The 12,794-nt window shown below is 55.0% G+C and overlaps 1 protein-coding gene across 2 annotated transcripts in view; it reads left to right on the plus strand.

Annotated features, from left to right (window-relative positions):
- PRPF6 (pre-mRNA processing factor 6) overlaps positions 1 to 12,794 on the plus strand; it is a 29,490-nt gene that overhangs the window by 660 nt on the left and 16,036 nt on the right. For both annotated transcript variants that reach the window (XM_006921992.3, XM_025039788.1), the window contains exons 2-11: positions 1,101 to 1,269; positions 2,114 to 2,232; positions 4,519 to 4,597; positions 4,999 to 5,175; positions 5,273 to 5,428; positions 6,914 to 7,008; positions 7,436 to 7,592; positions 8,401 to 8,563; positions 11,198 to 11,316; positions 12,236 to 12,454. In XM_006921992.3, the coding sequence (XP_006922054.1) occupies positions 1,101 to 1,269; positions 2,114 to 2,232; positions 4,519 to 4,597; positions 4,999 to 5,175; positions 5,273 to 5,428; positions 6,914 to 7,008; positions 7,436 to 7,592; positions 8,401 to 8,563; positions 11,198 to 11,316; positions 12,236 to 12,454 (1,453 nt within the window). The remainder of the gene's footprint in view (positions 1 to 1,100; positions 1,270 to 2,113; positions 2,233 to 4,518; positions 4,598 to 4,998; positions 5,176 to 5,272; positions 5,429 to 6,913; positions 7,009 to 7,435; positions 7,593 to 8,400; positions 8,564 to 11,197; positions 11,317 to 12,235; positions 12,455 to 12,794) is intronic.

A 12,794-nucleotide genomic window follows, 5' to 3' on the forward strand; every position in this document is an offset into this window, starting at 1 on the left:
CCCTATGTTGTCGCGGGTCATACAGCGCCTGTTAAACTCTCAGCTTCCCAGGAGCAGGGATGGCATCTGAGGCAGATGATGGGTGTCCCCTGCTTGTCAGTGACTGCTGTAAGTCGTTGAATAAATGAGCAGTCATCATCATCCTACTTGTTTGGTTATTCATTTGGTTGGGAAACTACTGGGTTTCTCTTGTTGGGGGTATTATGTTAGAATCTGGGGGGTCCACAGAAGTCTCAGGTATTGGCACCATCTTCAGAGGGCCCACAGGTCACTGGGAGAGGTGAGGTGTATGCATAAGTAAGGACATGCAGGGGAACAGATCTAGGACTCTGGGGGTCCAGGGGTCGGGGAATGCTTTGTGCAGTGCTAGCATTTGAGCCAAGTTTAGAAGGAAAAACTGGATTTAGGGATGTAGAAACGTGGCAGGGGTATAGAAGAAACCGACATTTCGTGTGTGGGCAGTTAGAAAAAAGACGAGGCCTGGAAGCAGATGCGGGACTAGGGCCGTGGGAGTGGACCGTGCACTGGGCGGAGTGCGCAGACAGGCGCCTCGGCTACCCCGACCACAGGAAGGCGAGGAAGGCACAGGCAGGGCTAGCTACCTTGGTGCCTGGCTGTGATGGGAGGAGGGATTTGGTGGTAGACTCAGTTCAACTTGGTGACAGACGGGATGCAGAAGGAGGGACGGAGAGGCAAAGCTGATGCCATGGTGTCTGCCTTGGTGCCTGGGACAGCACAGAGTAGCTGCAGGTGGGCACAGGGCGGGGACTCTGATTGGGTCAGGCAGAATTTGAGGGCCTGGTTGGATGTGGAGGTTGCTGGAAATGGGAGGTTTGATGCTCTGGCAAGCCTCTCTCAAGGAAAGTGTGGGCGGCAGGAAGCAGACAGCTCTAGTGACCTCAGGGAGGGTCGAAGTGTCCCGCCTGAAGAGAACAGACTGGAAATGTTTGCTGGCTTGGCCACGTGTAGTTCTCTGACACTAGGATCTTTGGAGGTTTCCTAGAGGTGTTAGAAAAAGAGGTTATTAAGTGACTGCCGTGGAGGGAAGAACCCAGGAACGAGGTCACCCAGATAAATGGGCGTCTTGGGGTCTCTCGCAGCGCCACTGGCTTCACCACCCGGTCAGACATTGGGCCGGCCCGGGACGCAAATGACCCTGTGGATGACCGCCATGCACCTCCAGGGAAGAGGACCGTGGGGGACCAGATGAAGAAAAGCCAGGCCGCGGATGACGATGATGAAGATCTGAACGACACCAACTATGACGAGGTGACTTGTGGGCCCCCTGCCAGTCTCCAGAGGGCCGTCTAGCTTCCTAACCCAACGTGCTGTTGGCGTCCTGATGGGTGGCTCGGGGTGGCTGGTCCATTTACTGCTTCAGCTGTTGATGGGCTGACGCTAGCAGAGTGTGAAAGCACGTCAGGAAGAAGGGAAAGGAACACGCTCTTTTGCTTTCTCCTCACAAGAGAGGTACTGTTAGAGCCACTGCACCGGCGTTTTGTCTCGGCCAATGAAAATTTAGAGTGAGATCGGAGAGAATATTTGCTTTCTTTTGCTTCAGTGCTCACCTTGGTTGGTGTTTGGTCAATTGATGTTTTCTTCAGACGTGTTCCGATGGCATTTTTCCTCAGAGGAAAAGGTTTTAAAAATTTAGTTCAGAAATAATTTTAATTTTACAGGGAACTTGCAAAAATAATACGGTAGAGAGTTCCTGCGTACCGTTTACAAGCTTCTCCCCATCTTACAGGGCGTTAGCACAGTTACGGAAACCGGAAGCTCAGCACTGACGGCACTCTTAACTAATCTGTAGATGTCATTTGAGTCCCACCTGTTTTTCTGCCCGTGTCCTATTTCTGGTCTATGACCCAGTCCACGACCCAGGTTGCACTCTGAGTGTCCCCTTAGCCTCCTGCACTTGGGGTAGTCCCTCCACCTTTTGCACCCTTGATGTTTCTGAAGAGCACTGCTCAGTTATTCTGTTGGCCCTCAGTTTCGCTTTATCTGATTGAAAAGTGTTGAGCGAGCATTTTGCAGCTGAAGTGTTCTCTGTTTCTGCTGGTGGAGATTAAGTTGGAGGAGAAGCTGACCCAATAATATGTTGTCTGGTTCTCAGTTTAATGGCTATGCTGGGAGCCTCTTCTCAAGTGGACCCTACGAGAAAGATGATGAGGAAGCTGATGCTATTTATGCAGCTCTGGATAAAAGGATGGATGAAAGAAGAAAAGAAAGAAGGTAAAACAAGTTCACTGTCTTTGTCCATCTTTTAACAGGTTTGTCTTGACTTATTTTAGACTTGGAGCAAAGTTGCAAGACTAATGTGTGTCTGCTCAGCTTTGAGGCCCCCTGGGTCTTGGTCAGTGGTGGCAGCACGTGGACGGACGCTGGGCTGTCGGACAGGAGCTCTGGGGCCTAGGGACTGGAGTGAAGAGCTTGAGAACTCCATGTCTGGCTTTCTAGAAACCAACGGAGTTCGCGGATTATTCACTACGTGTCAGGGTTACCGTCTTCGAAATGGGCGTAGTGATGTTGATTAATGAATGTATCAAATAATGTAAAAGTTAAGTGAAAATGACAAATGAACATTAAATCCTCATGGGCAGGCAGTTGTGGCTTGAGAATCTGGTGCTGTGCGTCGGTGTCGGGACATGACGGTGGGGAGTCAGGCTGGTGAGCCAGAAGGAGCGCGGCCCGAGCAGGCCCGTGGGAGGGAAGGCTGCCCCTCAGCAGGACGCCTTCGGGCGTGACTTCGCTGAGCTTCGTCTGGCAAGTCTGTAGCAGCTGATTTGACAGCTTTCTGAATTCTCTGTCCCGGTTCTGAGGCGATTATGCAAAGCAAACCCATGATCTTGCAAACCATAGTCAATGATGTTTTTATGAGTTTTTTATATTTTTTTATTAAGAAAGAACACATTCTCGTAGAACGTTAGGACAATAGGATTAAGCAGAGGTACGGAGATAACATTTATTCACAAGCCCAGAAAGTTCACATTTTTGTTCACTTTCCTCTTTCTCTTGCTCATTCTACGTGCAATTTTGTAACTTCCCTTAATACGTAGAATTTTTAATATTTCCAAGATCGTTTTAGAAAAGTGAACGATAGTTTTTCAGGGGAGTTTTTTAAAAGCTTGTCATTCGACGTGCGTGAATACAGTAACTAAGTGTGCATGGTTTTGCATATTAAAGACGATTCTAATCAGGATTTCAGTTATTTTAAAAAAAACGTAGTGACGTGGATACGTATAGAAAAAGTCACGGTACTAAGTGGTCTTAGAAAAGTGGCTCAGTAAAAACTGTTGGGAGAAGGTCTCACGACGAGCGAGTGTTGAGCCGCGGACACGCAGTCTCGGCCGCGTTCCCAGTGCGTGCGGCCGCCTCCGCTGCACCTGCAGGCGGTCCGTGCGCGCCGGCCCGTCAGGCCGCGTGCCCCTCCTAGGTCTGTCTCCCACGAGCATCAGGCATGTTCGTCGCACCGACCGATTCTTTCTTCCCTGCCAGCCAGTCCACATCCTGCCTGTCCCCACACGTGGCGCTGCTCTTTTCCAAGCCCGGGCAGAGTCAGAAGCGGTCCTCACGCTACCGCTCCTCAGCCGTCATCTCCCCCTCCCTCTGCCATCTTAACCTGTTCACGACACGGGCTTTCTGATGGGGTCAGGCACTTTGTGGAAGGGCCTGAGTTGTGGGCTGGCGCCTGCGTCCTCAGGGTGTCCTGTCACTCTGCTGTCAGCACCCCGTGGTGGATGGCCTGATCAAGAGCAGGTGGAGCACCTTTGGCCAGAAAACCCGACAGGCACCCGCGTGTGTGGCTTTGCGTCGGTGGCTGTGGGAGCCGACTCCAGGCGGCGGAAAGGTGTTGAACTTTGCCACGCACAGGGTTTGTCACAGCGCATTTCAGTTCCCAGCTGCAGATATTTTCCTTGTACCTGGAGGAGGAAAATCGACATTAGCGTCAGGGAGTGTCGGCTACTCAGTTTCCGTCAACTCGCGTTAGCCTAACTTGGTTGATGCTTCGTCACAGTTTAGCATCTCCTTTCACGTTCAGATAGAACCGATTTCTCCCAGCGTCTAGCCCCGATCCCGGGTCACCAGTTCCCCAGTGACTTTCTGTCCCTGAAGCCAGGCCCGTTGGTCTGGCAGGGGGAGCAGTGAGGCTGGTGGGGGGCTCACTGGTTGTTTACGTGGAAGACCGGGAAGCAACGACAAGTTGGAGAGCTGGGCGGGCCACTGGGTGTTCACAGTTTGGCCCTACCTTTGGAATTTTGAAGGGTTTTAGAGCTGCAGACATACTTGTATTCAAGTGCAGCTGTCTGTCAGAGTAAGGCGGCTTGTTTTACTTTAGGGAGCTTCTGCGTGTTTTCATTTGGCGGACAGTTGAGTTATAACATTTGTAAAAGTACCTGTTGTTACCTGAAAACGTTTGATTTAGCTGTCCAGTGTCTGGAATGATAAGCCTAATGGAACGACTTCGTTTCAGAATGGACAGCCAGCATTTCTAATGTACACACTTATTTTACTTTCTAGGGAGCAAAGGGAGAAAGAAGAAATTGAGAAATACCGTATGGAACGCCCCAAAATCCAACAGCAGTTCTCAGACCTCAAAGTAAGCAGGGGACAGCTTGCCGTTTGCAGTGCCCCCTGCCCGCGAGGCAGAGAATCGCCTGCTCTGGGGTACAGCTGAGACTCACCACGTGCTCTGTGTTGAATCCAGATAGCGCAGCAGCCTCTCTCCCCGCACAAAAGAGGGGGATAAAGGGGCCTTGTCTTAGTGACTTTAACCGCGCACACATGTCAGGTCTCTGGACCATCCTCTGGGCTTAGAGCAGTTTCCTTTGGAGTGAAGCAGAGCAGGTCGGCAGACACGTTTTCTAAGTGAGCAGACGAGCGTTTCTGCGTCAGAGGCTTTTCTAAGACGTGCTGGTTGGGGCAGGGGTCCGGGAGAGCAGTCTTTCCCCTATGTGTGGGATCAGCCAGAGAGTGAGTGTCCTCGGCCGGTGTTTGCAGAGGAAGTTGGCGGAAGTCACCGAGGAGGAGTGGCTGAGTATCCCGGAGGTGGGCGATGCCAGGAACAAGCGCCAGCGGAACCCACGCTATGAGAAGCTGACGCCTGTGCCCGACAGCTTCTTTGCCAAACACTTACAGACCGGAGAGAACCACACCTCCGTGGACCCCCGGCAGACTGTGAGCCGGGGCCAGGGGCTGGAGGCGCGGGGGCTGCCAAGAGAGGGTGGGCTCTCCCCGGAGGGAGCAAGCCCGCCTCCGGCCTTTCTCTCCCCAGCAATTCGGAGGTCTGAACACACCCTACCCAGGCGGGCTGAACACTCCGTACCCAGGTGGGATGACACCTGGGTTGATGACACCTGGCACAGGTGAGCTGGACATGAGGAAGATTGGCCAGGCGAGAAACACTCTGATGGACATGAGGCTGAGCCAGGTGAGAGTTTGTGTCACGTAACATTCCTTCAGGTGGTGTTTAAAAACCTTTTTTTTCTGATCATAGAACTGATGCATGTTTAAGAAGTTCGTCTTTTGAAGTGCTTTGTCACACGCTAAGCAGACCTGTGACTCCGTACAGTTCCCTGTCCTGTTGCAGAGAGCGGTGGGGTTCTGCATTCAGGCCGGTCGATGCGTCCACCTGCAGGGCCTGCACTCAGCGCCAGTAGCAACGGGCTGGCCCCGGCATGGCTCTCCTGCTCCCCCTCAGGGCCCGGAGGCTGTCCCAGGCGGTTAAGGGCTGCTGACAGGCTGACCGGAAAGAGGCACTCGAGACAAGCCACGTGCTCAGTGTTGGTGAAGCTTAACGTCCATCCGCTTACCTAGAAGTAGACGTGTTTCCTTCCTGCGTCCCAGTGAGCCGTGATGGCCCAGAGGGGGCTCGCACTCCCTTTGGCAGTCTCTGTGTCTGGTCCTTCGGCAACACCACGGCGTCTCGATCACCGCAGCTTGCCCGTCAGTCCCGAAGTTGGTGTCCATCCCCCGACTTAGCTCTTCTCCTTCGATACTGCACTGGCAGTTCTGGGTCGTCGCCTCCTCTCTGCGTGAGGTTCAGAATCAGTCTGTCCATATGCATGAGCTGGGGCTCTCATCGGGGCTGCGTTGAATCCGCAGGTCAAGCCGGGAAGAACTGGCACCTTGACAGCATTGATCCTTCCTGTTTGTTAACGTAGATTCTTCTCTGCTACCTTAGCTTTCCAGAGTTCTGGATTTTTTTACGTAGATGTAGTATATATAGGTTACGTGCACATTAGTATTTCTCGTTTTTGGATGCTAGTGTAAATAGTATTGTGTTTCTAATTTCGGATTCTGTTTGTTCGTTCATGGCATGCACACAGGAAAGCGCTTGGCTTTTGTACGTTACCTTGTATCCTGCAGCCTTGCTGCTGTAATTGCTTATGTTTTGTTTTTTGTTTTTTGTGGGGTGTTTTTGGTGATTCTTTTGGATTTTATCCATAGACCACGAAGTCGTTCGTGAGCAGTTTTGTTTCTTCCCAGTCTGTGTCCCTTTCTCCCTTGTCTCGCAGCATTAGCTGGGACCCTTTGCCCATTTTTACTTGGGTTTTGTTGTTTATCATGGTGATTTTGAGACTCAAAACTAGAGGGAATGGTGCAATGAACTGCTCTATGCAAACTTGAGAACTTAATTGGAATAACGTTTTATTCTATGATTTCTAGGTTTCACTCATTCTCACGTAGACCTTTTTATGTTTTTTCTGGGGACATTTATGGTTTCATTCTTTTTGTTTTAACCTTTATTCCCTGTAGATGGAACTTGTTTGTCACCATCACAGACTGGTGTTTGAGTTGGGTTGTTTCCTCCTTCACTGATAGTGGAGACTGGGAAGGGGTTCTGGAGACCCTCTGAGCACTGCGTCGGGCACTCCTGGCCCAGCTCACCCGCCTGGCTCGGCCTCTCTTGCAGGTGTCTGACTCGGTGAGCGGGCAGACCGTGGTCGACCCCAAGGGCTATCTGACAGATTTAAACTCCATGATCCCGACCCACGGAGGGGACATCAAGTGAGTGTTCTCTGGGACCGGTGGGTCACGGTGTGACTCAGTTTGACTAGAAAGTTTTGGGTTTTCTTTGCAAAACATACAGCCAGAATAGGATGTGAAGGTTCTAAGAAAAACATGGTAGGATAGTTTGATTTTCCATTTAAAATATGTTGACGTCTATTCACTGAGGACGTTTTAAGTGTGTGAAAAGTAATAGTCCCAATGTATGCACGTGCTGAGCCAGAAGACCCCTGGCTAATCACATCCGTGTGTCTGACCTTGAACTCCGTGCGCAGCGCCCGTTGGCGTGCGCGCTGAGCCGGCTGGGGCAGTGCTGACTAGGGCTTTGAGTTGGTGGTCTCACTTAGGACTTCAGTGTCTGTGCTGTGGCGCCTCGGGCACACTCAGCAGTGGCGGCCTGATCCCGTGTGCTGTCTCGCCACTGTAGTGATATCAAAAAGGCACGGCTGCTCCTCAAGTCTGTTCGAGAGACAAACCCACACCACCCACCAGCCTGGATTGCATCAGCCCGCCTGGAAGAGGTCACCGGGAAGCTCCAGGTGGCTCGAAACCTCATTATGAAGGGGACTGAGATGTGTCCCAAGGTACGTGTGTGGCCGGGCGTTCTGGAAGGCTGTACGGCGCCCACCCCGGGGACCCTCGGTGTCTGTGCCACGCAGGACGCCCGTGGGAGAAGCCCGAGTTAGTGCAGAGCTGCCTGCCTTTCAATGTGGAAATCGCAGATGGTAGGACAGGCCGGGGAAGGGAGGAGACGTGGGAAAGGCGTTTTCCCTGCTTTACTCCACTCGGCGCGAAGGCCTGTCCCCTCTTTGGAAATGGCAGGGTAGCCTTAGCTAGAAGGAGCTGATCTGCTCACCTCTCCCATGCCACCTAACGTGAAAACCTTGAAGGTCAATGCTGATTTTCAGCAGAATGTTCCAGCTCTTTTTGGGAGGTGGAATGGTTAGAGAAGCTTTGGTAAGTCCTGCGATACCTTCTTAAGTGACCACAGCCTCGCCGACAGGGAAAGGTGCCCAGTGCACACTTAGCCCGGGACCTGGGGCACGGCGAGAGCTTCCCGGGCAAGCGCAGGCCCACCTATCTGCCTCCACCTCGTCTGTGGGTTGGCTTCTTGTCTCGTAGGGCAGGCTGTGTTCTTCTCTCAGTCGTAGCGTGTCCCGACTTTGAGACGGATGTTCTGTACCCACAGTCCCAAGCTTCGGCGGCACAAGGGGTGCCTGGTACAGACACCAAGCCGATGGACTTTTGTTTGATTGGAAAACCCAGGGGCCTTACGGGCCTGACGAGCCAGCCCCTCCTGTTCCGAGGCTCACACGTGCCCTTCTGGGGTGCCTGCTGCTCAGTTGCAGCTCTGGCCTGCACGTACGCTTACCCTTTTTTGTGTTTCCCCAGAGTGAAGATGTCTGGCTTGAAGCAGCCAGATTGCAGCCTGGGGACACAGCCAAGGCCGTGGTGGCCCAAGCCGTCCGTCACCTCCCGCAGTCTGTTAGGATTTACATAAGAGCAGCAGAGCTGGAAACGGACATCCGCGCCAAGAAGCGGGTTCTTCGGAAAGGTGAGCCCCTAGAACCCACCGGGGCGGGCACGCCGGGCTGGCCTCGTGCGGCAGGCCATTGGCACCTGCGCCCGGAGAGGGGCCTTGCCTGGCTTCACTCAGGTTCTGCTGGTTAAAGAACACGGGACGTTTTCCAGGCCTTTGCCAGCTGGGGGACCGTGAGCGAGCTGGGCCATCAGTCTGCAGCCCAGGGCCCTCTTCTCTACAGGCGAGAGCAAGACTTGTCCAGAACCAGCTTCAGTAGGATGAGTGGGCCGGTGTGAAGGGCGGGCTGGCCCAGCACTGAGCAGGCTTCGCGGGCATCGGCTGCCCCGCGTCGTCCAGGAGCCCGGTGCCCCGGCCGGTAGGAGTGGCCACGTGGTGTGAAGTCACACCAGAGCTGTATTCCTTCCCACCTCCTAAAACTCCTGCGTGGCAGTGAGCCTGCAGCGCCTCAGCTTCCTGGGGCTGTAAAGGCCCACGGCACGTTGCACGGTTGGCATGCCGGGGGACGCTGATTCCATCTGAGAGTCTGCCGGGACGGAGCTGCTGTGGGCACGTGTGCTGCTTTCGCCCTGCGCAGCCAGCAGGAGGCGCAGCACCCCTCCCTGCAGTAGGACTCCCGGGTGGGCGATGCTCTTGACCTTGGCTCCAAGCACGTGCTAGGCCGCCAATTCGGAGTAAATCGGAACTCGTAGTATCAGCGAGATAGGGCGTGTTATGGGGTGTTGGGGGCAGTTTTCAGTGAGCGGTCTCCAGCCCTCGTTTTTACGACGTGTGTGCGGGTGGAATTGTGGAAGTGTGACAGCGGGCCGCACGAGTGCTGCCACGTGCTTTCCGACTCTGCTGTCTGCGCTCGGAAGAGGCCAGGCGGGGTCCACCTCGTGCCGGTCCTCGCCGCGCACATGCTTCGTGCGTCCAAGTGCGCTTCCTCTCGCGGCTCTGCTTTATTGGCTGCAGTGCTGTGACCCATTAAATGCTCGGAGCCAGTCTCTTCAAAATGAGGCCAGGAGCAGAAAGTTAGCACTTTTTTTTGGTTTTTAGACATCAGCTGCTTACCTTTTTTCAGCCAGGAAAATTGTGCTCAAATGGCAAACACATGGAACTCTGGGCAGTTAGCGTTATTTATTTAGGAAAGCTCTACTGAATTTTCCCCACCGCTGCGTGATCAGTGGCCAGCCGTCTTTGTGGCCACCTCCTGTCCTCCAGCAGGTAGCCCCGGTTTGTCGGCTTCAGGCTGGGGGGGGGCGGGCCCTCGCGTGGGCCTGCCGGGCGTGCCGAGCAGTTGTTCCCAGGCTGCCCTGGCCCTCGATGGCGATGGGCCTCCTGGCCCTTCTCTCCCCCCGGCAGAGAACCTGCTCGGGAAGGACATGGAATCCCAGCCGGCCTCTCCCCTGCTCCCTGGCCTGCCCTCCCAGCTCCATCCCACCCCCCACCCTTGGAGTGCTCCCAAAACAGCGTTGTTTCCAGCTGCCTGGGGCAAAGCTGGGTGCTGCCTGGTTTGATTTTGCCCTGGGTGAATACTTGACAGCCACTGCTTGAGAGGTCTGACGTTTAAGAACTAAGGCGACACTACTTGCATGAGGGACTTCAGGGACTTGGGGCGCCGTGCCAGCCCTGGGTCTCTGGAGCCTGAACTTGGCTCTGGGCACAGCAGACACCCTCATTTTCTCTTGGGAGGACTCGCGCCCTGAAGGGTAGTCTGAGACCTCAGGAGGCTGTGGCCTTGGGCATGGTGCTTGACCTCTGAGCTGCAGTGTCATTAGCAGAGGCACGTGTGGGCCTATGAGCGGCGTGCCCGGGGGCTGGGCCTCAGCTCTCCGTGCTAGGTGTGGAGCTCTGCTCCTTTGCTAACTGATGCTGCTGTGTAGAAGTGGGGTTTTCACCCTGAAAGCACATACTCTGGCCCACAAAATGTGGCACTTTGCAGCAGCTGTCACCGTCAGGTCACCGTGAGCACAAGGACAGCACCCGAGTGTCCTCCCCACAGGGCTGTGGGCTGGACATCACGTTGGCCTCTGCTCACAGGTATTTCTCAGTCAGACTGCTCTCCTGTCTGCACTGTCCCTTACGTGCCGCTGGCTGCAGTTTCTCCAGGGAGCCTTAGCGCAGCATGGTAGCTGGCCGGGCCTTGCCGTCCTGGCGCCCACTGCAGGCTCCATGTTTCTCTGTCCTTCGGGGCTTTTTGGTAAATTGCATCCAAAGAAGGAACGTGCTCTGCTTCTTACACCGAGGTTGGGGAGTGTCCGGACTGCGGGACGTCATAGTCTCTTCCAGGAGTCTGTCCCCTTCCTTGATGTCACTGCACGTGCTGGCCGCCTCTGCGCTCAGCCAGCCCTCGGGAGCTGCCCGGCCTGGGCCCACACAGAGCCCAAGGCTTCCCTGCCGTCTCCTCTTGGGCTTTCTGCACGGCGCTGTGTTTAATGCTGATTTTTAGGTGTCAGTGGGAGCAGAGGTGATGTGTAGCCCTCTGTGCCACCCGCAGCTATCAGCTGTGTCCAGACCTGAGAGGACCTGTAGAAAGGGCAGGTCTGCCATTCCATGCATCGGCCAGCAGAGACCCTCTGAGCCTGCGGGCAGCGATGTCCGCTGGGACAGACATCCTGCTTTCGCTTCCCCTTGTCTGTGACCAGCTTTCTCGTTTGACTTTCCCAGCCCTGGAGCATGTCCCCAACTCGGTTCGCTTGTGGAAGGCGGCGGTTGAGCTGGAAGAGCCCGAGGACGCCAGGATCATGCTCAGCCGAGCTGTGGAGTGCTGCCCCACCAGCGTGGAGGCGAGTCCTTCCCCGTCAGGCCTGGGCCCGAGCTCGGTGTCCGGAAGTGATGTCAGCTAAGCAGTGCGCTCCCCGAGGCCGCGGCTGCTGGCCTGGAAGGCAGCGTGGTGTCACAGGCTGCTGCCCTGTCACACAGTGGCCAGGCTAGGGGGCAGTCCGGCTGTGCTCAGCTGTGCCCCTCGCAGAGTGCAGGACGGGCCTTGGCTCATCCCCGAGCATTGCAGAGAGCCTAGTGGAGCCGGCCTCTCGACCCAGGGTTTGCAGGTGGAACCCGAAGGGGGAGGCGCGAGAACTTGACGCACGCTCGCCAGCCCCGCGCCAGCCAGCCCAGCGCGAGGTCGGCCCTCATCCTCAGCTGGGGGGCGGCTCTGGCGTTAAACACTCTGGCCCACAGCGTTCTGTGCTGTGACTTCCAGGCTTGGCTTTATGATATCCAGTATGTCTTTAATTATCCTTAAGGCCATTGTGAAATTCTCCAAACAAAATTACTCTTAGTTTATTTACATAAAAGTAAATAGAGCCCGTACACATGGTTGGTGACGAAACGTTGCAGAATCAACAGCTGGGGTGTGAGAACTGTAGGAGGCCGAGCGCCCACGAGACCGTTTAGCTTGCGAAGGCGGCTTCACCTTCTGTTCCAGCCCTGGAACGAGTCTGGCACACGACGTATGTTGAACCAGTGTTTGAAATGTGTGACCGAGAATCTGTCAACTTTTCATGTTAATCAGAGAGTCACTGCAGTGTCAGAAGCATAACCGAGCAGCTGTCAGATAAGGAGGAGATGCCACTGACACGTTGGCGGGCTCTGCCTGGTGCTGAGCCTCCTGCGCAAGTGCCAGGGCCATCGAGGTTGGCTCAGCACCTGCCCTGGCAAGTCCCACTGAAGACTGTCCTCTTTCTCTGATGTCTCTCTGTCCAGCTCTGGCTCGCTCTGGCAAGGCTGGAGACCTACGAGAATGCCCGCAAGGTCTTAAATAAGGCCCGGGAGAATATTCCCACAGACCGGCACATCTGGATCACAGCTGCCAAGCTGGAGGAGGCCAATGGGAACACGCAGATGGTGGAGAAGATCGTTGACCGGGCCATCACCTCACTGCGGGCCAATGGTGTGGAGATAAACCGCGAGCAGTGGATCCAGGTGAGGTGTTGGGGAGGACTCCCAGCGGCAGCCAGATGTCACGGCGTCCCCACGCTGGCCGACCAGCCAGGCACAGGCTGTTCTTCCTGTGACCGCAGCCTCGCTGTTAGCGTCACAAACCCGGGTCTACACTGGGGTTGGAGACTGAAGAGTTTTCGGTGTCTGGACCCGTGTCACGAGCACCACTTTGCGAGTAGAAACTGATGTGGCCTAAAAGGGGATGACAGGCAGCCTCACAGCGTCTCCCTTCGTCCCTTTCCGCTGCTTCGGTAGACTAGCTAGTAGCGTCTCCGAAGACTGTGACCCACCCGTGGTGGGCGCCCCTTCCTGTCACCCCCCC

This window comes from Pteropus alecto, unplaced genomic scaffold (assembly GCF_000325575.1).
Source record: "Pteropus alecto unplaced genomic scaffold, ASM32557v1 scaffold45, whole genome shotgun sequence".
In the NCBI taxonomy this organism is placed as follows: domain Eukaryota; kingdom Metazoa; phylum Chordata; class Mammalia; order Chiroptera; family Pteropodidae; genus Pteropus; species Pteropus alecto.